This window comes from Oncorhynchus nerka, linkage group LG3, assembly GCF_034236695.1.
Source record: "Oncorhynchus nerka isolate Pitt River linkage group LG3, Oner_Uvic_2.0, whole genome shotgun sequence".
Taxonomy (NCBI): domain Eukaryota; kingdom Metazoa; phylum Chordata; class Actinopteri; order Salmoniformes; family Salmonidae; genus Oncorhynchus; species Oncorhynchus nerka.
Genome location: NC_088398.1, coordinates 47,117,006 through 47,142,877, shown reverse-complemented (window position 1 = coordinate 47,142,877; position 25,872 = coordinate 47,117,006). Strand labels below are relative to the sequence as shown.

At 42.4% G+C, this 25,872-nt stretch overlaps 1 protein-coding gene across 1 annotated transcript; it reads left to right on the top strand.

Annotated features, from left to right (window-relative positions):
* The first annotated feature begins 956 nt into the window (after window positions 1-956).
* LOC115109557 (ras-related protein Rap-2a) lies at window positions 957-13,538 on the top strand. The gene is made up of 2 exons (XM_029634572.2): window positions 957-1,463; window positions 11,802-13,538. The coding sequence occupies exons 1-2, from the start codon at window positions 1,150-1,152 to the stop codon at window positions 12,037-12,039; spliced, it is 552 nt and encodes a 183-aa protein (XP_029490432.1). The 5' UTR covers window positions 957-1,149; the 3' UTR covers window positions 12,040-13,538.
* The last annotated feature ends 12,334 nt before the right edge of the window (window positions 13,539-25,872 follow it).

Here is a 25,872-nt window from a genome sequence, read left to right as displayed (position 1 = left end):
AATAAGTTATTTTGCTAGAAGAGGTTCCTCTGATCGCACATTGTGTTGCTGTTTGTTTAAATGACAGTTTATAAGTAGTCTGGGTACCAGTCTTCAACTAATATACCACTCCTTGCCACTCTTATCATTTGCCAAAGAGAGGCGTGGAATCTAATAGCTAACCAGAGAAGGCAACCAGGCTAGTTTATAATCTGCTTTTATACTCTCCTTATACAAGTGATGCTGCTACACTGCTGGCAGCGTTACCATAGCAACAGCATCTGCGCGCACTTTCCTCCTCTTGGATACACATCCTCAAGCTGCTTCTGTGATTGGGTGAGCGCTCAGAGGATGTCACTTCGGTTACCGAATGATGGGAAATTTTGCACATGAACGGAAATCCAACCCTTTATTTTACTGGCTGTTTCCGTATGGCATTCAGATAGTCATGAGTGAGGTTAACAGCAAATATTGGTAGCCATTGGACTCCTTGCACATCTGTCTGGTGGGAAAGACCCGTCTCATTTTCGTTGGTACGGAAGCCGAGAGGGGACCGGTTGATTACACGGCGGCGGTGGGTCTCCACCCGAGAGTATGGCGGTCAGGATTGTATTCGTGAACGCATAAGGAACGGGGAGATGAAAGAGATGGTGAAAAAGCAAGGAAACTTATATTAATAGGCTTAACTCTTAAATTTGTATTTATTTATTTATCAACATTTATTGAGATAAAACGCGCAAGTCTTGCAGAATCCATCAGGAACCGTCCTTTTCTCCAATGTCTTCGCTGGAGCAAGTTTTGTTTTTTTGTGATGCATAGAATGGTGAGCTAAGCAGATGAAAAACCACACGTTTCACATTGTCCAGCGTTTTGATACCTTTTAATGCACATTAAAAAAAATTGCAGTCGTTTCGATGCGCATAGCCTAGTAATCAATGTCTGGTGTGCCTGTGGGAATTTCTACAATGAAATCCATCTTCGGGCAGCGAGTCTTTGTGCTCAGCTTTTTATTTGCCATTGCTGAGCGGTGGTAAGCAAGGCTGTATTTTTTATATCCGTTCAAAATGGGACACGAATGAATGCCATTTGCACGGATATATTTTATTCTGTGTCGCGCGGAGAGTGATAGCTTTCGACAATCTCTTGAAATCATCAAATAACAAGGGAGCAATGCGCGAGTACAAAGTGGTGGTCCTTGGCAGCGGTGGGGTCGGGAAATCCGCCCTCACTGTTCAGTTTGTGACCGGGACGTTTATTGAGAAGTACGACCCGACCATAGAAGATTTTTACCGCAAAGAAATCGAGGTGGATTCCTCACCCTCTGTCCTGGAGATTCTTGACACTGCTGGTACCGAACAGTTCGCATCCATGCGGGACCTTTACATAAAAAATGGCCAAGGCTTCATACTGGTCTACAGTCTTGTCAACCAGCAGAGCTTCCAAGACATCAAACCCATGAGGGACCAGATCATCAGAGTGAAAAGGTGAGTGATTTTGGATCAATTCCGTGTATTATGGAAGGCCTACAGTAGGCCTATGTCAGAACTGCAACGTCTCATTGTAAACATGCATAGAGGTGGATGATAATTCCTGCTTGCATTTTCCCACGAGCACATCTAATCTGACTCCTATCATATACCCCATTGACAGAAAACATAATTGATCTATGTAATGGTAGGCCTACTACACAATCTATGAAGAAGCACCTTTGTGCAGAATCTACACTCACATAACACTCATGTTGAGGATGTGTCCTGTGGTGATACACAACACACAGGCGTAGTGCCTACTTTAGCCTATTCAAGCATTCTGACCCTGCATAGGCCTACTACTGCTAAATCCAACCAAGTGGTCCTGTATCATCCAACTCTAGCCGATATCCATCTCTCTAAAGGCAATGCAACTGGGTTCTTCAAACAATATAAATGATATATTCAGCGTTGTCTTTACGGCATGCCTGTGTCTTATTCAGCATGATTGGAGACATATGGTTGGTTGGTCATCTGCTATTTTTGCCTGTAGCTCTACAGCCATTTTAGTTTCAAGGCCATGGTGCTATTTCTCCTCAGTTAGACTCTACTGTACTACTGTACCATATCAGGCCTTGTCCACCAGTAGATGTGAGACCAGCTTTCCCCTGCACTTTATTACAGTGGAGAGATAGTGTCTATCTGTCTGGCTACCTTGGATGCAGCTCTGCTCTGTGTGTTTGATGGGCTGTCCACAAGACTGTATGCTGGCTGAGCTTAGATGCTGCAACCCCAGTGAAACAGACAGCTGGAATACCCAGGATTCACAGCTCCAGTGACTCTGCGGAGAGAAACAAAGGCCTGATTCTAATAGACAGACAAACCCTCAAAATACAGCTAAAGCAAGGGGGGCTGGCAGGAGTTGCTAAATTTGGAGGAGCACACTGAGAAGTCGGTTTCTGAAGAGAGGAAGTGATGTTTTTAATTGGAAACATGCAATCTGTTTGGAAAGGAAGACAAAAACAGAACAAACAGGAATCATAGGTATGATAAGCACTGTTATTATAGGGATGCTCCAGACATGAGGTCATCTTTAGTGGCCGCATCTCTCATTGTCCCAGCATTGTCCTAACATGTTTACAATCAAGTTACAACAATGTGACATGCTATCCAGACAACTCGGTTATCCCTTAGCATACCAAAGTAATTCATATAGATCGAGTGTGCAGTGGCCTAATTTGTGGCAGACTTAAAAAGTGACAACATGAATGAGTCATTCACACTCAAGACCTGGTGACCTGGTTAAGACCCCGCACTCCGCCATATAAATGCTATATTATCGTCAAACCTTGGCTACATTCACATGTTTGTGACTCCCTCTTCTAGAGTTGGTATGAAGTGGGACTCCACTATACACTGAGCTGTGACAGTGTGGGTTCATCACTCATTGGAGGTGTCAGTGTATCTGCCTGGGTGAATGGAGGAAGTCTGATGAGCCACAAAGAGACAAGGCTCTCTGCTCACTGAGAAACCTCACAATGGAGCAATAGATTAACAACACAAAACTACCAAATTACTCCTCAACTTTTCAGTTGGATCCTCCCATTGACATGTTACACAGCGCCATCCATCGCTCCGTATGAACATGGCCTCTCAAGTGATCTGACTTCGAATAAGTAGAAATCTCTGTAGCTGAAATTGCATTCTCTCTAATATTTACTATCGTCATTGCCATTACCAATTTAGTTCTTCTTCTTCCTGGCTATCTTACCAATTCACAAGTTCCTTTTCCTGGCTATCTTACCAATTCACAAGTTCCTTTTCCTGGCTATCTTGGTGTGTGTTTGTTTCAATAAATTCACGATCGCTTGGAGTTTGGATTGCATTTAAAGCCATTCAAATAAATGTACGACTCCAGATGAAAGAATGAGGTCAGCATGTGTTTCCCCCATAAAAATGTGAGTACAGGGAGAGGTATGTGAGGGAATCTGGAGGGGAGGGAGCGATGCTGCCTAGCTGGCGGGGCGTCATCCCCTAGTGTGTGTGTGCACCAGGTGTGGGCCAGCTGTGGTGTGTGGAATCAGACACACACCCAGGGACTGCCTCCTCTCTCCTCAAGTCTGGTGTCAACTCCCTAAAGGAGTCAGCATGCGAACGAGTGTTCTCGCAATACTCCCTTAAAAGACCTTTGCTTGAAAGACAAGAAAAAAGCGGTACTGATTTGTCCGTTTTGAGACGTCGTAGCCAGTATACACTTCCTCAAAACAGTCCGAATTAACCTAAGATAACTGATGAAATCTGTCGTTCATTTTGACGTTTTTCCCGGGGAGAATTTTACTTCTAAGATGTTTTGGTGCAGTATTTCTCAATATTTTATTTTTGCATGAAAACAGGTCGTCTGTCGTTGAACGACAACAAAGACTTTATTGAAGAATCCCTACTGTTGACCAATCTTCGACGAAGGGGCGTAGACTTCGGCTTGTATCCAGGAATAATGCTGTGTGCCCGAACAGCCCGAAAAAACCCTACCCGAAGTCCAAAATGAACAAAAACGTCACAAAATGTCCTAATAACATTATGAACGACCTCTTCTGAACTGTTTTGGCTGGGGAGCATGCGGATGCCACCCATGTTACCTATTCTACTGTCAGACTATCCAATACCTCATCACAGCCCCACAGGAACAAAGGCAATGCACATTTATGGCGACATGTACAATAAATCACGATAAACACTTTGCATGATAGTTTCCCCTATACAGTGTGTAATCACGCTGTAATTACACATTTATCAACATGTTATGACTTTGTAATTACATTGCATTTCTTCTTGTGTAACAAAAACCTCTGTTCTCCATTACTAAGCAACAACAGCACGTGAATAAAAGGTTGTTACTGGGTATTTGCAATGTTATTACACAGGTTTAACAACAGTAAAGGGTAGCAAGTACACATGTACAGTATTGCAATTTCTACTTTAACGATCGTACTATGGAGTTACGGTTGATAGGCTAGTGCGATGTCCTCCAGTCCTACCTCTGAGATTGTGGGGACCCAGTGGTGACTAAATCTCTCCCATCCCAAACAGTTTGAAGAGAAGAGCATGGGAACCATGTTCTCTAAAGTTGAACAGTGTGTTTACAGTTAATGTGGGTAGTGTAGCGGTTCAGTTGGAGTGCTGGGGGGTCTAGACCAGACCGTGGCCATGGCCAGCTCTTCCCATGGCTTCCTCTGACGATATCTATCTGCAGGTATGACGGCACCACTAAAAATAATAACACCGTATCCACAGATGGTGTTGACTGTCCACTCTTTGTTTAGGGTTAAAAAAAAACATGCTCTCTTCACTTAGGTAAATGTTTACAAGCTTACAATCTACTGGTGGTTTACACTAGAGCTGTCTACACTTACATTCAGGTCCAAGCAGTAAACCAGGAAATGTACCATCATTTTGTAAAGGAAGATAATGCTGTCAAAGAGTCTAGTTGAATGATTTAGAGCAGTCAGTCAGTTGTTTTACTGAAGAGTATAACAATGTTTAAGACTGTATTAATAAGAGTGGAGAATATATTAAAATACGTTTTATGGCACTGCTAAATGTCACTACACCCTCCCAACCTGCAGAGGGGTGAAAGTGGAATGGGGCTCTGGCGCATAGCCCAGCCAGCAGCCTTGACTTCTCCTCAGGACCCCATGGCCAATGTCCCTCCTCCAGGGCTCCATGGCCAAGGAGGCCCAATGCCCAATGTCTCTCCTCCAGGGCTCCACGTTGCCCTGTGGATTATGCAGCTGTCACTGCTGTTCACTTAGCCTCTCCTGTCCTCGTTACTGTCTCACACAGGAGCCGTCCCGGCGCCCGCCCAAGTCAGAGGCGCTGGTGTGTGTCGCGCCTGTCTCGAGACCTGTCAGGGCGCATCAGTGTCTTCCACCTGTCAGTGGCACAGGGCGGCAGTAACAGAGGCCACTGGGGCAAATTATTAGTTCCACTCGCCCCCTGCCCCCCCATGACGGCCGGGGGGCTCATCACCTTGCTTCAGCAACAGTTAGCCATGCACAGGTGATGCTGACTGATGGGTGGCACAGGATGTGCCAGTGCACCCAGATATGATGAAGAGCATGGCAAGGGATGAGGAACGTGGATGATTTACCTACTGGGTGACATTGTTTTTTATTTTTATTTATTTATCCGTTATTTTACCAGGTAAGTTGACTGAGAACACGTTCTCATTTGCAGCAATGACCCGGGGAATAGTTACAGGGGAGAGGAGGGGGATGAATGAGCCAATTGTAAACTGGGGATTATTAGGTGACCGTGATGGTTTGATGGTTTGAGGGCCATCATCTTTTTAGCCTATGTTATGGTCACAGGGTCAGAATGAGACTATGGCAGAGGGTTATGTAGTTCGCACAGTATTTTCATAGGTGGAAGGCGGGACTTATCCTATGTTGCAGTGATCTAGTACTGCAGAACATACCAATCAGGTCAACCTTAAAGGAGTTTGCCATGTGCCGAATGTCGATTGGTTAAAATTACCTTGGGTATATGGTTGTCCAATAATGTCCTAATTAGGCTTTGGCAGTATCCAGATTGTCATACCTTCATACCGACCGTGTGCCATACCGGGATGTTCGGTAATACCGGCACTGAACACAAGGGGCGCTATTTTCAAACCCCTCTGAGCCTTTGTAATCTGATGATTAGCAATGCTAACAAGAACATGTAAAATCCCAAAGAGAATGCTAACTAGATGATAATGAGCAAATTGCAAAAAATGTTATACATTCTCTGACCGAAACTATTTGCAGGACAGACATCCCAGCTCATAAAGGTATACAAGTAACAACAAAAATACTACTCAAAGTTTGCTACACACACAGAACAAATATTAAACATTAAGGCTCTTGATCCAGGAGGGAATTCTCTGCTGTTACCGCCAAGCGAAGTGTGATTTTGGAAGAAGCTAACCACTTAGCTGGGTAGCTAACTAGCTACTAAATTAGCAAACCGAACATACAATTGCAGAGCATTTAGCACATTTTAGACTGTTAACTTAATAGTTATATAAGATCTATCTGGCAAACATTTAGCTGTGACTTCCATACTGTAACTAGATCACCTGGAGCATGCTGGACAACAGTGAGTGATTTACAAGGCTCCGATCTCTCGTTGTTGTGTGCTTGTGAGCAAACACCACGTGACTGGGTACCACTAGTAAGTGCTATAATGAAAAATGATGTGACAGGTAAAGTGAAAGATGCGATCTTCTGTATCTCTTAACACATTGCACAAGTTGACTGCAGGTGTTTACTTAAGAAAGTAGCGGGAAAGAAAAGGAAATAGTGTCCTTCGGTATTGATGGTCTTGAAAAAACATCCCGTGGCTATTTTAAAATACCCCGGTATATGGTATATACGCTATACGACCCAAGCCTAGTCCTAATTTCTCCTTGCACAGCATTCGGGTGAATTACTTTGGTCTTTATCTTTATGTTATTGTCAAAGCCCTTGCTCAAAGTCACAGACTAACATGCCATGAATTCTGTCCTGCAGGCTGCATATTTCTATAACACCCGTGTGATTAGATGGGGGACTATCCTATTTGATAGAAAGTGAACTTGTCAAAAAACCACAGATGCATCATTTTCATGTGAATTTCAATAGCAATGTTCCCCCTGTCAAGACCCCCCCCCCCCCCCCCCCACATATTTGTTTCACCCAGATCAAGTGCAGCAGGGCCTTTTATAAATACTTACGCAGGGAACTCTTACTTTGTCTATTTGTCTAAGCCTGGCTTGAGCATCATCAAGCAGAGCTACTCAGAGCATAAAGGGCAAGGCAATCGAAAATAATGCCAGTCTGCATTGGCAGCCAGGCAGTGTGTAGCAGAGTGACAATATACATAATTGCACTGTTGTTAAGAGTGACATTAATGTTTGATGCTGAAGCTGTTATTGTTGATTACGACTGAGGGGGAGAGAAAAGAACATGCAATGACTAGAGCAACAGAGAAACAAGCAGCCTCAAGCACACATTTCTTCTTTTTGTTGTTTTAAGCTTACATTTCTGCGTATCCTGAAAATAAGTGATAGAGCCAGGACGAGGACGTGTTACCAAATAAAAAGTCATGTGTTTGCTGCGTTTAATACGTTTTATTGGTGACAATTTCCAATTACAGACGGTTATCCTGCCACTGTTTGTGGTAAATGGGTGATACTAGATATAGGATGCAGGCAATCTTCATGTGCGTGTCCAGGGGATCCATCCCATGGAGAGCTGAAGAGAGCTTCATTCACTTTCATTATGATGTACATGGGCTCATGCTCCATAGCGTGAGCCACTGTAATCTTCATGTAGACCCAGAGGTCAGGGAAGAGAGGGTGAAACTGACTGACTGTGTCACTCCGAGCCCCAGTTTCTATTTATAAAACCCATAAATTAGCCCAATCTAATCTTAGCTACTGTACTTCTCCTCTCCCCTCTCTTCAGCCAGCATGGGGAGGTGGGGGTGGAAACACATTTCAGATTAAACACAGTCAGTGTTCATTTCAGATTTCGTGATGATGATATTTCATATAATTTGTAGGATTGTTTGGTTAATTTCATCGCCCTCTTCCTCCAGGAAGAGGAACAAGCTCATTCATCAGACCATGACCGAATGTTTGAGGGGGGCCTAATGTGAGTGTATTTTTGTCCTCTGAAGAAAAGCACCAAATCACCCATAAAAATGCAGTCTGCAGACAGGGGCATAAGTGGGCCGTCCAATATCTCCAATCTAGCAATGACAATAATGCATGTCTCGCATTTGTCACTCCCTTCATTTCTAACTGGAATATTTTCCGTTTTTGACAAACTCGTCTTGTCATATTCTGAGAATAGTATCAGGAAAGCTTTACAGGAAACGGGAAGGAGTGGATATCCTTTTGCTACCTTGAGACAGTCGGAAGGATCCAAGGAGATTGTTTCAAGGAGCCCAAAGTAATATCTCAGCTGTTGTCTGCTTTTGTCATTTATGAGTCATCCTCCCAAATAGCAGAGGGATCCTTTTGGCACATCCCGTCATTAGGGCGATGTAGCCTTTCTGAGATCAGGAGCTGGAGATGTGTTTAAACGTCCTTTCCCTTGGACTGTGGTGGAGCTCATTTATACCCCTGACTCAGCTTTATCCAGCCTCCCGAGTCAGCTCCAGTCAGACCCACCCCTCAGCAGTGTGTGGACTCACTGAGACACAGATATACCGTCAGCCTGAGGTACAGGAGACTCAGGACCTCTTTCACCATGTAGGCCAGGCTGGCTGACTGGCTCTCAGGTAGGGCCCGATAAACCCAGCGGCCGGGCCCAGAGACCACCAGGCAGCTCCCACCCTGCTTCCCTGCCTCCCTCAGCTAGGCCCAGATCTCTATCAGTGGATGCATCATGCATTATACATAGGGGTGTCTAGGAGAAATGTGCTGGTTGTTTTTGAGGCGAGAGTATTTCAGCCACATGCATGTAGTCAGACTTACAGACAGACATACAGACAGTGGGAGGGAATGTTGCCATGCTGGGCCGCTGATATGTGTTGATGACTACTGCTCACGACTTCCGAGTGGAGAATGCATAACCGACGGGCTCAAACCTCAGTTGAGGATAAGCTAAGCTACCCTGGACCTTCTCTGCCCACTCCCATCCTCACTTCCTGCACCCAGCACCAGGCCCAGACTCCAAATGGCCATTGTGCCAAACACCCTTCATGCGAAGTCCCTGTGAGGCTCTGGTATCCGTGGCAGCCGTCCTCACACACCTCCTGAGATTGCAGGTCTCCCCTCTGTTATTACAGCTATTTATAGCCCCTCTCCTCCTTTGGCACCAGATGACAAGTTTTTTCTTTGTGCTGCCTTCTGCATGACGGAGTCGGAGTGGCTGTTCTGCTGTGAGACAGTTAGGTAGCCTATCAAGTCTGTTATTTTGTTATTGAATAGAATGGATGGCTGGATATGTTTCCATTTGACTTCTTCTCTCCCGTCACTGCGCTCTTCTCTAGCTCATCATCCGTCACGATCATCTGGGGTTCTTTGGGGTGGTTTTCATGTGGATTTTACAGTGAGTCCCATTGCTATAGGATTTAATTTTCATTTCAGAGCGCTGAGAAGCAGACAGCTGTGACAATAGCACCGAGGACAGAGGCTGTGTTATAAGCTCTTCAGAGGATCAGAAATCATTTTCCATCAGAGCTCACTGAGTCTTAGGGCCAGGCTCAATCCCTTATCGAAATAGTGCTAATTTTGCTCTTGTCTCAGTGCACACACAGAAGCACACATGCTCACTTACCGCGCACACAGACGCACAAACTTGCTCTAGCATAAACACACACTCCCATCCCACTTTTATCCATGTTCCATGGGCCGCAGGGTTCCTCATGGGGCATGCCTTCCCATGAATGTGTGGAGAGCAGGTTGTAATTGGAGGTGGCGAGGCAGTATGCGAACTCGTGACGGCGGCCCCAGGCCTCGGTATGAGCGGGGGCTAGTAGCGACGGCCGTGCGACCACAGCCCTGTTTAAAATAGAAACGGCCACCCATGCAGGGGACCGTCATTACCTCCCTAAACGCTATGTCCCATGTGGGTTTTCTCTCTAACGAGTACAGCCACCACAGAGCCTGTCCCGGCCCTCCATTCCACACGCCCACCACTATGATTAGGGCCTCTCATTGAGCACGGAGAGGGAGTGTATAGTTTGACTGCATATTTTTACTTTCGCCACAAAGATGTGTTCCAAAACAGCACCATTGCTACCAGGGGCCTCCAATGAATTGTTGGAGTCGGGAATGATATCGATGCCATTTTCTCCTCAGTCGACAGCTGCTTTAGCTGTTTGAACAACAGACGGACTGTATGTTTTGGGTTGAAAAGGCTATTGTTTTCCAGCTGTACTGTGAAAGGCTGTGTGGTGGCTAACTAACTGGTAGTCAACAGTCTTGTGCTTCACAGGCCCCTGTTGTCTACTGTTTTATCCCTGTAGTTCTTGGCTTGCCCACAGAATGGGGATGGCAGAGATTAGAGTTCACTCTGGATAATATATTCAGTACCAGATCAAATTGAGCTCCTTATTCTTTGCCAGTTTAAGCTTATTTAGCACTGGAGCCTGCAGACCGTCGCCCCCGTGAGAAGCTCAGTTTCCTCTACTTAAGAAAGTATTACAGTCATTGATTCTCTCCATCTCTCCAGCCTCCAACACTATGAGTGTCCTTGTGTACCTGTTACCATAGCGATCAAGGACGGGTGTTTTTTCCCCCCCGTCAAATAGTGTTAAATAATTTAGGAGGCATGAATATTTCATACAGGGAGGCTAACCTTTGATGCTGAAAGGTGTCAAGGAGCATGATTCTCCTGTGATCTGTTTGTGCTCAATAACATGAGAAGAGAGGCATTCTGAGTGGGGTTCATAGCGGGTGTGTGCTGGTTAATATTATCACTAGTGAGGGAGCTCCTAGTTGCAGGTAAGAAATAAAAGCGGAGCCTTTATTCTCTGTGATGTGTCCAAAATGGAGATGCCTAATTCCTTGGATGCACCACGCCAATATCAGCAGATCCTTCCGGCAAGTCTCCAATTTACTGAAATGTTGTCAATTAAACAGATTCTTTGGCTTGACCAATAAATGCAGACATTTTGAATCATGTCCATTAAATGTTTGTGGTACTCTTCATTGAGAGTGTTAGTATTATACAACGTTTAAGACTTAAGGCCCTTCATTAAAAATATGATGTAACACTGTCTTTCTGGCCCTTGTGCAAGTAGCCCAGTTCCTCAGTGGGAACACTCAACCAATTTGGAAGAGAGTTTAAAGCTCACTGGATTATTGTCTCTTCCTGCCCCTAAGGGATTGTGGGTGATTTTGCCCACTTCCTGTTGACTGCTGGCCTTGTTAAGTTCTCGAGTTGTCACTGATAGTAATAGGAATAAAGCATGTGGGCAGTAGATTTCTTCCTCGACAAGCCACCTCTTAGAACTGTGATTGCCAGGACTTTTAGTTGATATATTTCAGGGAAATGTGCCACACGGATTTAATGTAATTATTTATGGCTGGCATGATTTATTGACAACATCTTGATGTGCCAATGAAGCTTTCATTCTAGATTGCAATTATGCCTATCAACTGTACATTTAGGAGAGTGCAGAGAGGACGTCAGGTACAGTTAAAACTAGTCAGCTCTTCATGGACGGCAACCCCTAAATCTCAGTTAAACATTTTAGCAAATCACATCTCCTCATGTGTGTCATTCCGATCTGCCTTGACAGTCAGTGACTGTCCATATATTCATGTCACAAGATGGTTTCTGATCATTTTCTCCATCTGTTTGTGTGTGTCGTCTGCAGGTACGAGAAAGTCCCAGTGATCCTGGTGGGGAACAAGGTGGACCTGGAGAGTGAGAGGGAGGTGTCGGCCAGCGAGGGCCAGGCTCTGGCCGAGGAGTGGGGCTGCCCCTTTATGGAGACCTCGGCCAAGAGCAAAACCATGGTGGACGAACTGTTCGCTGAGATAGTTCGGCAGATGGACTACGCCGCCCAGCCAGACAAGGATGACCCATGCTGCTCCTCCTGCAATATACAATAGCCCCAGAGCCTAGGGGACGCCAGGGGGACAGGGGAGAGAGGAAGTCTGCATACACCAAGATACTGTACACCGAGAGGAGGATTATACTCACACCAACAACATGGATGATTAATAAACTCATGGTAGAACTGTGGTGGATTTTAACTCATTGGTGCATAAAATCAGTCATGATGTAATTGATAATAATGATATGTTAATAATTAATAGAATGAAATGAGGAATGCAAAGGATTTGCGCAAGAGAAACTGACAAACCGGACTAAAGAAAAGCGCACTCGCCTTATGTTATCCTGTTTTCTCTGGCGGAGAAAAAAAATATGTCTTGAGTCGTCCGTGCAGAATTACAGGTTTTGTAGTCTTTATGTTTTCTGCGATCGGCTTCGGTAATGTTTATTTGACATTGTTTTGGTCTTGTTGATATGACCCAGTTTCTCTGAGCACATCAAGCTGGAGCCTTCTTTCTCCATTTTAAGTTACCATGACAGCGCAGAGCGGCAGATAGAGGGGAGGAGATAATCCCTCTGATCAACTTGTTTGTAACATTGATGAGTAATTGATTTGCGTACTAAGTTTTCCTGTACAGAGAAAGAGAGGGCCTACCTACCTTCATCCAAGGGGATGTTTTTTGTTGTTGCACATCACTAGGATAGAACCAAAGAGGTGACTTGAAAGCACCTCAATTTTTTCCCCTCTAATTTCCTTTTTAGTTGTTTTGAGGAATGGAAAGAAAATGGTGGAAAAGTCAGTGTCATTCTTGAAACAATGTTGTCTTCTCCTTCCTATTTTGTTTTGATAAGTGTAGCAGAGGTGTCTGTCACATATCCTGTGATTTGTTATGGTTTCAGGAGGTTCTGACAACAGATTCCTGAATATTGTAACAGTTTCATTCGGATGGGACAAGGAGGACTCCATCTTTCAGTGTTTGAATATCTCAACAGACTCTTGTCTCTAGAAACGGTCTTCTTTTCAGGAATGAAGATGTCATCACTCATCATTCTCTACATTGTATTTTTTTGGTTGGGTATCACAATTAAATGGGATGCGACGTTGTCTCAACATCCCACTCTTTATGTATTCAGAGTATTGAAATTCATAGTAGGCTAATAGTGATGATGATGATGATGATGATGAATAACAATTATAATTAACGGTAGTGTAAATATTTTGTATGGAAAGTGCCAGCTCCTAGGAAGACACTGACTCAACACGTGGAATTGTCAACTGTATGCATGGCTAGTAAATTTAAAAAAGGACTTCATCGTTTGAGATTATAATAGACTGTGGAAACGTGCAAACCAAACACATACACGTCTGGGTCTGGACACTGTCTCAACTGTATGTCGTTGTTGCCACGGGGAACCAGACCTTCCCTGGTTACCATTTTTCATTGTTAATTTTATATTTTTTTATGTGACCATTTACTCTTTCTCCCTCCCTAAATGAATGGTGACACTGTTTCATTAGGCACCCAAACAATAAAAGTGTGTTTAACACAATATATCCAAGCTTGAGTGACACTATTTCTTTATGAACTTATTGGAGGGACATGCATTTTACGCCATTGCCATAATCTCTCTAAATTGTTCTGGGAGAGAGAAATCTATTTGGAAGGAAATCGCTTCTGTTTCTAATCCAATTGCAGTTCTAAATAACACAGTGAACAGGCAGTCATTTTGGGCCCGATTCCGACCCCAGTTAAATGCACATAAATGGAATGTAATTCCCTTTTTATGCACTTTTCTCTCTATGCATATTCTGACCTCGAACTTAAGCATGAGAATAGCATGCTATTCACCTGCTATTTGTTTCTGGGTGGAGTTTGAATAAATGAAGTTGTGTCAGTGGTGTGTTTACAGACATTCCATATTCTGACCTTGAATTAATTTCCTAATAATTCCACCATCTTCATGCGCAAGGAAACCATGAATAAGGTCAGGGGATAATTAGTAACAGTTGATAGAATAAAGAAATGTAGGCTAATTGAATCATTATGGAGCAGAGTGCAGACCAAGCCGTAACAGTTTGATCCCGATGCATGGCGTAATACTTGGCTGTGTCATCACACAGATCCATCGTTAGTGCAGGCAATTGTACACTATTCTCCCTATTATAATTCTATGTACACTAATCTTCCAACATTTCCATGGTTTCAAGAATTGAACGTGGCAATTTCCCACATGAATCAAGCCAATGTTTTCTTTATTTCATGTGGTAAGGCTCTCCAAACCTGCTTATGTTTCATAAATACTTTCCTAACCCGAAATAGTGTACAATATCAGAGTATTTTTAAATCTACCAACTAGTGCTGAAACAGAGAAGAATATGTGTATATTTAGATGGCTTTCTTTCACTGATCCCTAATATTCTGAACTGGTCTCTCAATATATTCCACTGAGTGTCGACAAAATTCAAACTAAAAGGTACACCGTATTTAAAGGTATGGCTTAAGATAAATGTACTAAAAACCCTATGGAATGAAAACTGAAAACCCCATGGAATGAGAACCATGCCTGCAAAGCGTGTTACGCACCTTCATGAAGTAAGTCTGAATACCAACTACTGAGAAGTGCGTAGGAAAGGCGTGCATAAGAAAAGCATAATTTCCTTAAGTCAGAATCGGGCCCTTTATGAATTACAAGATCCCATTGTTGATTGCTCCAGCAAGAGCTTGATGAATTCAACTTTACTTTCTTCTTTGTTTATATGGGGGTTGTGCTTTTGTGTTCTTTGATGATACAAAAAAATATGTATATTATGAAGACTTCAAAGGAATTTATCTATTGGCCCAAATATAAACTACTGTTTACCGCTCCCTGTGCTTAACCCAAACCTCATATGACATCTCTTCCGTATTCTACTTTCTATTGGCCTCAGAAGAGGGAAGAAAATATTCTCTGCCCACAAACTTCAGTGGTATTCAGATTTCCTGGATTTTATTTTCAGTCCGAGCTTTAAACAATTCAAAGTCGAGTCTCACTAAATCTCTCTTGATCGCTCCAATAAAATAGATTTCATCCTAACCCACATAAAAAAAATACTACAGTTTACTATAGAATACTACAGTACTTACCAGTGTTGTGTTCGAGACCACCTAAAGCGAGACCAATTCAAGACAAAGACCGGAGGGGGGTCGATACTGAGTCAAGACCAAGACTAGAAAAATGTGAGTCCAATTCCAGACCATTTTTGTAATTGAGTCAAATCACCACCATAATAACAGTTCAAAATGTCCAGTATTTCTGTATTCATGTTTCAGAACAACATATGGATTCTTTAGACATTCAGAACGGTGTAAAAAGACATACTGAGGGAAAATAGAGCTACTCTACATATTATTACTAACCCAAACACAGTGGGGAATAATGGTCCTTATACGCCTTCAGAGAAGGGCTAAGGATTTATATAATAATAAATATGATACTTATATTATTATTTTGAATGATGTTCTGATTTAATCTCTTCCATTTTTGTTGGAAAGGAAAGGGTTAACACAAGAGAAAAGAATATCCAATCAGGATTTTTCTTTTCTGGTCTCTGGGGAGATAAATCTAGCTAGCTAAGTCAGCCATTGGCTAGGCCATCAGAAGCAGGCATCTCCCATTCAACTGTATTAGGGCAAAATGTTGGAGTGACAGTGGAATCAACCAATCACATTTTGATTTAATGGGTGGGACCGTTTTTACAAAAACTAATGGAAACTTCTGCCTTCTTGAAGGCCAACAGGCCACTGTGCAATAGCCAGCTGTAGTTAACCCACAGTCTAGCTAGCTTTTGTTGTCGTCAAGTTTGCAGCATGTTTAATCAAAGAGGATGTTGCTAATTTTTTAGCTTCTCCCTTTTCAAGTTAACTTTCAAATTATCATCATCTTGTGAGTGGAACTGTGTTTTTTTTATTGTAGCATGCTTGAGGTTGTTAGCCATCTCTTTGAAAATAACTTGTGTGTGAAACAATGTTACATTTAAAGTGGAAATGAAAGCATTTTAGTAACCTGAAATCTTATAGAAAAGGTGTTCATATATGCCTCCGCGGACAATATGACACTTTTAAAAAACATTTTCTGACAAGCAACCATTTTCATTTTCATTATTTTCATAAATTCTTAAAATGTTTGGGAATTACGTATACTAAGACATTTGTGAAAATTCTAAAGTAATTGTCCAAAAACACACGGCTGTGCGTTTGGACAATTAATAGACACTGCAGTAAATAAAACAGAATAAAAACATCTGTCTTGTCCAGGACCAGAGTCTACATAGACCGGTGCGCTATACCCAATCAGAGCTATAGTGGGCCTTTAAACAAACAAGCAAATTGCCACACGGGCCTACCATCATTCACTTTGAACTGGACTGTGTTTACAGGCAGTTGCAACAGAGCGACTTGAGATCATTAGAACCCATTCGCCAAAAGTCTCAAAATACACCTGAATAGATTTCTTCACATTAGTAAACACCATGGGAGTCCTCTTCTATTTGGGAACTTTACAGTCCAATTGATCCAACAACCATGGAAAGGTGTGCATAACTGAGGGAGAGAGAGCATATCAACAAGATCAATAACTAATGATAGCCAGAGCAAGATGAGCTTAAATCTAACGAAGGAACATCAAACTTTTCCAGGTAGTTGGCCGTCACAATTGCACTGACAAACAGTGGGGAATTGTAGCCTCCTCGTCCTTCTGCAGCTTGCCTGCCAATGCATGCTTATACCAACCAAGCACCCAAGTTAACTGGCTAAAGCTGGCTAGCTTGCTTCCAGACACAAATTAGACACCTCACTTAGACCATTTTACTCGCCGTAGCAGAACTGGTTAGGTGTTAACATGTTATTTAAAGTAACTATAACTTTTAACATTAATTCTTGACTAACTATAACTTTTTTGCCTACGTTTACTGACACCGGTCATATTCAGCGTGTGTTGCGCATTCGTAAATTCATCATTTGTATTGCGCACTAGCACACTCAAACGAGAGTGCTCTGAAATCGGAGTAGTTAACCAAATGACACCTGCATCTCTAGCTGTGAATAGCCACCGAAAGATGATTTGAGTGGAAAACGTCAGTCACTCACCCACTCTTCCAATGGCATGACATCCTCCTAGCAGAGCGCTAGCTATCTAGCTAACGTTAGGCTCTGTGTTTTTAGCTTCCTACATAAATAGATATGCTAGCCTATTAACCACATTATGACAGACTTGTGATCATTGCTAGTTTTATTGTGTTGACATTCCCATCCTTAGTTACATTCATCCATTTTTGTCCAGACTATTGAGTCATTGAATCTGAAACACTGCATCCCAAATGGAGGCAGAAAACAATGTACTAGGCCAGCTGTGATTTACAACCTGATAACACTATTTTTTGGACTACCAAGAAATGAATTGCTGAATTATATTAATCATGCATTGAACTGCATCCATCTATTCTGCCAACAATGCCTTAGTGTATGTCATGGAACGTTGAGTCAAATAGGACCTATTTTTAAAACCTCTTATGAAGTTGGTTTTGTAACAAACTGGGAACTGATATTATGATTGTCTGCGTTTCATATCTGCAAAGTAGTTAAAACACTGTCAGTTCCACTTTAAACTTTAGGTCACCGGTTACTTTGTGTGCTAAACGTGAAATGTTTTTTTGCAATGGGAAGTAATAGTTGTATATTTTGATTGGGAAATGCTTAATGGTTGTGTTTTTGTATTCTTATGATTGGGACCTACTGGCTTATTATGTCCGAGTTTATGGACTGCTTATCCTTTAACATCATGCTGTCTTTCCATCGACCCTTTGCAGTCGTGTAGTGGTGCCTGGAGAAGTGGGTACATTTCCCCAAAAAGTTCCAAAATGGCTCGCCCAGCGAAGGAAAGGCACCATGTCTGAAAAATACTTTTTTTCCCTGTTTCTTTTTTGACAAAGACATACATTTGCGAAGGAACAGCACCCTGTGTTAAAAATCCTATATTTTCCAACACACTTTTTTGTTTATAGAAAAAAATACACCAATTTGATGGTCTAAGTGTACAACAATGCTTAAACCACATCAATCTGTCAGGGCCTGGCTCCCCAGTGGGTGGGCCTCTGTCCACCCAGGCCCATCCATGTCTACACCCCAGATGCAAACAGTGCATGATATCAATTGCGTATCACAAATAGCCTACTAACCAACACTTCGGCCTAAACGTTTTCATTACAATGTTGCCTTAATTGGATATCAAATTTAAACGTCTTTCCTACCCTACCGGTAGGCCTTCAGTGTGTGACAGGTTGACACCAACCTGTCACACACTGAAGGCCTATAGGTTCGCCACTGCTCAATTTGCATATACCCTGCCCATTCCTCTCCCCATATCCCAATTTGTGCCACCTGTGAGTGAGAAACCTACATGCCGAATATAGCCCCATGCTGTGTTTCTACAGGTTAGAGAAAAGAACAGAACTGCTGAACTTTCTGTTCAGAACCCAGTCCTACCTACCTACCAATCTACCTACAGGTTATGGAAAATGTGCTATTTTAGTATTTCTCCAGTAGGTTTCCTCAAGTAGAGAGTCCCCCACTTCTGTCAAAGATAAAACAAAAAAATTACGATAAATACTACAGTATACAGTATACAGTATAGTATATGTTGCTCTTTTTTTTCTACCATGAACAAAAATGTGAACAGAACATATGAAGGGTTGGTCTCATGTTTAATGAGCTGAAATAAAATATCCCAGAAATTTCCACACGCATTTCTCTCAAATTTTGTGCCCAATTTTGTTTTTCATCCCTTTTAGTGAGCATTTCTCCTTTGCCAAGATAATAATTCATCCACCTGTCAGGTGTGGCATATCAAGAAGCTGATTAAACAGCATGATCATTACACAGGTGTACCTTCTGCTGGGGACAATAAAAGGCCACTCTAAAATGTGCAGTTTAGTCACACAATGCCACAGATATCTCAAGTTTTGAGGGAGTGTGCAATTGACATGTTAACTGCAGTAATGTCCACCAGAGCTGTTGCCAGAGAATTGAATGGTTATTTATCTACCATAAGCCAATGTCGTTTTAGAGAAATTGGCAGTACATCCAACCGGCCTCACAAAACAGGTGTAACGACACCAGCCCAGGAACTCCACATTCTTCTTCTTCACCTGCGGGATGGTCTGAGACCAACCACCTGGACAGCTGATGTAACTGTGGGTTTGCACAACCAAATCATTTCTGCACATACTGTCAAAAACCGTCTCAAGGAAGTTCATCTTATCATCCTAACCAGGGTCTTGACCTGACTGCAGTTTGGCGTCGTAACCGACTTCATTGGGCAAATGCTCACCTTCGAGGGCCACTGAAGTGTACTCTTCACGGATGAATTCCAGTTTCAACTGTACCGGGCAGATGGTAGCGTGTATGGCGTTGGGTGGGCGAGCAGTTTGCTGATGTCAACGTTGTGAGCAGATGCATGGTGGCGGATGGGCAGTCATAAGCTACGGACAACAAACACAATTGCATTTTATCAATTGTAATTTGAATGCACAGAGATACTATGGCGATATTCTGAGGCCCATTGTCGTGCCATTCATTCATTCATTCAACATTTCCAAGTTCTTCCATGGTCTGCGTACTCACCAGGCATTTCACCCATTAAGCATGTTTGGGATGCTCTGGATTGACATGTATGACGGCGTGTTCCAGTTTCCGCCAATATCCAGCATTTAACAGGACTGGGACAACATTCCACAGGCCACAATCAGCCTGATCAACTCTATGCGAAGGAAATCTGTCACATGCCATAAAGCAAATGGTGGTCACAACAGATACTGACTGGTTTTCTGATCCATGCCCTACCTTTTTTTAAAGGTTTTTGTGACCAACAAATGCACATCTGTATTCCCAGTCATGTAAAAACCATAGATTAGAGCCTAATGAATTTATTTCAATTGACTGATTTAATTGTAACATCTTTGAAATTGTTGAGTGTATATTTTTGATCAGTGTACTAAACTTTCAATACTACAGTATTCGCTGTAGTGTTTTTTCAGAATTCAGTCCGCAAATATACTACAGTGAATACTACACTATTCCTATCATATTATACACAATAGTATTTTTTCATGTGGGAGACTTTATAACATTTTCCAATGGATACACAGTGCATTTGGAAAGTATTCAGACCCCTTTACTTTTTCCACATTTTGTTACGCCACAGACTTATTCTAAAATATATATTTTTTTAAAATCCCCCATCAATCTACACACAATATCCCATAATGACCAAGCAAAAATAGATTTTTAGAAATGTATACAAAAATTTAAAACTGAAATATCACATTTACATAAGTATTGAGACCCTTTACTCAGTAGTTTGTTGAAGAACCTTTGGCAGCGATTACAGCCTTGAGTCTTCTTGGGTATGACACTACAAGCTTGGCAAACCTGTAATTGGGGAGATTCTCCCATTCTTCTCTGCAGATCCTCTCAAGCTCTGTCAGGTTGTATGGGGAGCATCGCTGCACAGCTATTTTCAGGTCTCTCCAGAGATGTTAAATCGGGTTCAAGTCCGGGCTATGGCTGGGCCCCTCAAGTACATTCAGAGACTTGTTCCAAAGCCACGCTTGCGTTGTCTTGGCTCTTTGGACAATTCTTCTGTCCTCGTGGCTTGGTTTTTGCTCTGATATGCACTGTGAACTGTAGAGCCTTATATAGACAGGTGTGCGCTGTTCCAAATCATGTCCAATCAACTGAATTTACCACAGGTGGACTCCAATCAAGAAACATCTCAAGGATGATCAATGGAAACAGGATGCACCTGAGCTCAATTTTGAGTCTCATAGCAAAGGGTCTGCATACTTACAGTGGGGCAAAAAAGTATTTAGTCAGCCACCAATTGTGCAAGTTCTCCCACTTAAAAAGATGAGAAAGGCCTGTAATTTTCATCATAGGTACACTTCAACTATGACAGACAATATGAGAAAAAAAATCCAGAAAATCACATTGTAGGATTTTTTATGAATTTATTTGCAAATTATGGTGGAAAATAAGTATTTGGTCACCTACAAACAAGCAAGATTTCTGGCTCTCACAGACCTGTAAATTCTTCTTTAAGAGGCTCCTCTGTCCTCCACCCGTAACCTGTATTAATGGCACCTGTTTGAACTTGTTATCAGTATAAAAGACACCTGTCCACAACCTCAAAGAGTCACACTCCAAACTCCACTATGGCCAAGACCAAAGAGCTGTCAAAGGACACCAGAAACAAAATTGTAGACCTGCACCAGGCTGGGAAGACTGAATCTGCAATAGGTAAGCAGCTTGGTTTGAAGAAATCAACTGTGGGAGCAATTATTAGGAAATGGAAGACATACAAGACCACTGATAATCTCCCTTGATCTGGGGCTCCATGCAAGATCTCACCCCGTGGGGTCAAAATGATCACAAGAACGGTGAGCAAAAATCCCAGAACCACACGGGGGGACCTAGTGAATGACCTGCAGAGAGCTGGGACCAAAGTAACAAAGCCTACCATCAGTAACACACTACGCCGCCAGGGACTCAAATCCTGCAGTGCCAGACGTGTCCCCCTGCTGAAGCCAGTACATGTCCAGGCCCGTCTGAAGTTTGCTAGAGAGCATTTGGATGATCCAGAAGAAGATTGGGAGAATGTCAAATGGTCAGATGAAACCAAAATATAACTTTTTGGTAAAAACTCAACTTGTCTTGTTTGGAGGACAAAGAATGCTGATTTGCATATAAAGAACACCATACCTACTGTGAAGCATGGGGGTGGAAACATCATGCTTTGGGGCTGTTTTTCTGCAAAGGGACCAGGACAACTGATCCGTGTAAAGGAAAGAATGAATGGGGCCATGTATCATGAGATTTTGAGTGAAAACCTTCCATCAGCAAGGGCATTGAAGATGAAACTTGGCTGGGTCTTACAGCATGACAATGATCCCAAACACACCGCCCGGGCAACGAAGGAGTGGCTTCGTAAGAAGCATTTCAAGGTCCTGGAGTGGCCTAGCCAGTCTCCAGATCTCAACCCCATAGAAAATCTTTGGAGGGAGTTGAAAGTCCGTGTTGCCCAGCAACAGCCCCAAAACATCACTGCTCCAGAGGAGATCTGCAAGGAGGAATGGGCCAAAATACCAGCAACAGTGTGTGAAAACCTTGTGAAGACTTACAGAAAACGTTTGACCTCTGTCATTGCCAACAAAGGGTATATAACAAAGTATTGAGATAAACTTTTGTTATTGACCAAATACTTATTTTCCACCATAATTTGCAAATAAATTCATTAAAAATCCTACAATGTGATTATCTGGATTTCTTTTTCCTCATTTTGTCTGTCATAGTTGAAGTTTACCTATGATGAAAATTACAGGCCTCTCTCATCTTTTTAAGTGGGAGAACTTGCACAATTGGTGGCTGACTAAATACTTTTTTGCCCCACTGTATGTAAATAAGTTATTTATGTTTTCGCTTAATAAATGTGCAACATTTTCATAAATCCTGTTTTCGCTTTGCCATTATGGGGTATTGTGTGTAGGTTGATGAGAAAAAACATATTGAATCCATTTTAGGATAAGGCTGTAACGTCTCAAAATGTGGAAAAAGTCGAGGGGCCTGAATACTTTCCGAATGCACTGTATTGATTAGCTGGGCCCAATGTTGCGTGTCTCCATTAAGCCAATAGTGTCATGAAAAAAATAGTCATTGCTCTCAAATTGCCATTGATTTCAATTGCCAACCACCTCCGAACTGAATTCCACAGAATCGGCACAGAGGTGTTAATTTCAACTAATATCACCGCTTCTCTATGTTTGTAAAGCTGATTGTTTTCTCTTGCACTCAGTGGAAATGGACTTCACTCTTGTAGAAAACAGCCATGTGCTGTGCCATGTAAGCTGTGTGAGCGTTGGCATTATTCTAGTACACGCCACTGTCATGGATTACATCAATTAGTTTCCTAAAGCCACTGTGACATGGTCGGTCAAATAGGAAGTACTAGCCCCAGAGAACCACTAACCTCTGTTTGACAACCCAGGACATCACACTGTCTTCTGTTGTCCTGGGACCATGTAACTCCTCCCTGGATCCATATTGTATCTTGGCAAATGTCATCAGTGATGTAAAGCTGGTCGATCATGATTGGCTCATTTCATCCATTGACTGCCGATTATTGCCTGTATACAGAACAGAATAGGCTCAGCCCCCCCCCTCCCCCCCAGGGCCCTTGTGGATCCGCTCCAGAGGCCTACATAGACACAAAAAAGAGTGGGAGAGAGAGGGGGGGGGGGGTCCAGGATTAGGGCCAGCTAACACATAATTCTGTGGGGTGTTGTTTGAAGAGAATGGAATTATGATTACAGATATACAATGCTTTTACAGATAGGCAATATGCGATGGAATAGTGTGTGGAGGTCCTTTTTTGTCTAAAGTTGACAATGGGATTTTGAGTTTTAATTTAGATCCGATAACTTTGACGAGGTCGCATTGTCCACTGACATTTTTGAATTGTTGATCATGTTCCTTCAAGGATTTCAAGTTATACTTTTTTCATTTCATGATATAGGTCCTCAATTTTGGGGTTGCTTTCATGTAGAAGTAGTCCCTCGTCTCAGAGAGGGTGAGGCACTGAAAATTGGATTGAAAGATTAAACACTTGAAGGAAATGATAAAGGGCGGGCTCCCCAATGTATCGGTTTAGCTTCGCCCTTGGTTTGTCTCGTGGCTAATTTTAGGGATTGAGATTGACTCGAATCACTGGTGCAGTCAGACACATGCGGGAGATCCATTTCTGGGGAATAACCTGCTAATAGATCCAGAGATGTTTCTGGTAGCATCAACCCCCGCCTGAGACATCTGTCAACAGCCACCACACACCTCCAGTTTGCTGCTCTGCTGTCTATTAAGTCCCTTGAAGAGAGACTTTACTGAGCCTTCACTGTCTGTGGCCATGCTGTGTTGCTGGGGCAAGGCATGTCAAACTGACACAAATGAAGCAGGATGCAGGGCTACTTCCAGATGAGGTCACTGTTGGGGGTCCTGGAGACACTCACTCCTCTAACAGTCCTTAAATGTCCCAGTAAAACATAGTTATAATATAGCCTATACAGACATGGCTCTAAAGAGCGACCATCTTGGCCGTAACGATTAGGCTTCGCTTGCTGTACTGCTGTTTCTGAGTGCCCTAGAGAAAGAAATGCACACAGATTTGTAACTGTGGAGGTTGCACCATTACTACAGAGAAAAGCTGCTTGACTTTAGGCCAAACTGTACAAAGGTTGTGACCCATGTTACCGGCGCTACATTTATTTCCTCCTTTAGCGCAGCAACTGGATCCCTGAATGTGTCGCCATTGGCGGCCCGCATTTTAGATTCATTAAACCATGTCTCGAGCTGTTTTAAAACTACTCGCGGGCCGTTAATACCGTGTTTAGTCACGTTGTTACGTCATTGGCTAGCTAACACACTGGTAAAGTTACCAGGTTATCTAAACATTTGGGGGCACAGAAAAAACGGGTACGGCATAGATTCTTCAGGAGCTCAATGATCATAGCAATGAATGAATGGATTAGATTCGCATGTCTTCACTCAGAACGTCGATGACAGTGTACAATTTTCAATGGAATGCATCTCAATGGTAATGGAAACAGTGCTTTTTACACAATGTAGAAATCGAATATTACACAAATGATTTCAATGACAGGTATTTGTATCAACATTGTAACTTTTATAATAAAAACATGTCTTTCCAGGGTTGCATATTAGTTTCTAGGGCACAACATGTGATTTAAAAGTAGCTAGAATTAATATAGGCCCATTAAAAGCTGTATCTCAATCAATTTAAAACATCTTATTTTCTCAATTGTATGTACTTCTCCTAACTTTTTAAAGTTGGGAGCACCAGTTCTACCAACTATATATATTTCTTTGGAGCCCTATATACAGATACATAATCTTATATCTATATCAAAAGCATGTCTCATACAGAGACCTTGCCTGGGTTACCAGTTTAGTTGTTAATTTAATATTTTGGTATGTGACCATTTACACTTTCTCTCTCTCCCTAAATAAATGGTGACACTGTTTCATTTGGCACACAAACAATGAAAGTGTGTTTAACACAATACATCCCAGCGTGAGTGAGACTAGTTCTATGTGAACTTATTGGAGTGAGAGGCACTCCAATAAGTGGGGCTATTCAACTATGTTCTTGTGAGAGACAGATTTTTAAAAAGTGAATTGCAGGGGGGCCAGACATGTTCAGGGATGTGATTATACTTCAGAAGAACTGTACTAAAAGCAACTTGGACACACCATATAATGCCGTTCAGTGTTGTTAAAAGTAATTGGGTCATTTTAAAATTGGTGTTTTCTTTACTGCCCTAACACACATATAGTGATAACAGGGACCATCAAGCTACTTGATTCTCTATCTTAGGAAACAAATGTGTACAAATTGTTTGAAGGAAACTTTTGAATCGGGCCTCATTGCCTTTATCTCAATAACAGATATAAATTACACAAAGATATGCCAATCAGGTAGCCTAATTGCAAATTTCAGTCTGTAGGAAGTATGCTTTGAATTAATTTTTAAAATGTATTTCTCACACTCCCTTTTCAGTAAAAGGCACATGACAGCCCACTTGGAGTCCTACAGGAGTAGTGAGCATCATACAGGGAAACAGAGAGCGTATATGGGTTCTTGAGAGTCCTGGGTTTCAGGAATGGGGTCATATTAGCTTATAGCTAGAAACCGCTACCACCGCTAGAAACCACACTAATAGGCCTGGTGGCACATGTCATTTTGGCAATAAACTGATTTTTTTGTGGGGATTTTTCCCCAGATTATTT

Excerpts from the sequence above, each read along its gene's own strand:
- LOC115109557 (XM_029634572.2), top strand. The coding sequence starts at position 1,150 with ATGCGCGAGTACAAAGTGGTGGTCCTTGGCAGCGGTGGGGTCGGGAAA. Across the intron at positions 1,464-11,801 it reads CAGATCATCAGAGTGAAAAG|GTACGAGAAAGTCCCAGTGA; the intron begins GTGAGTGATTTT and ends TGTCGTCTGCAG.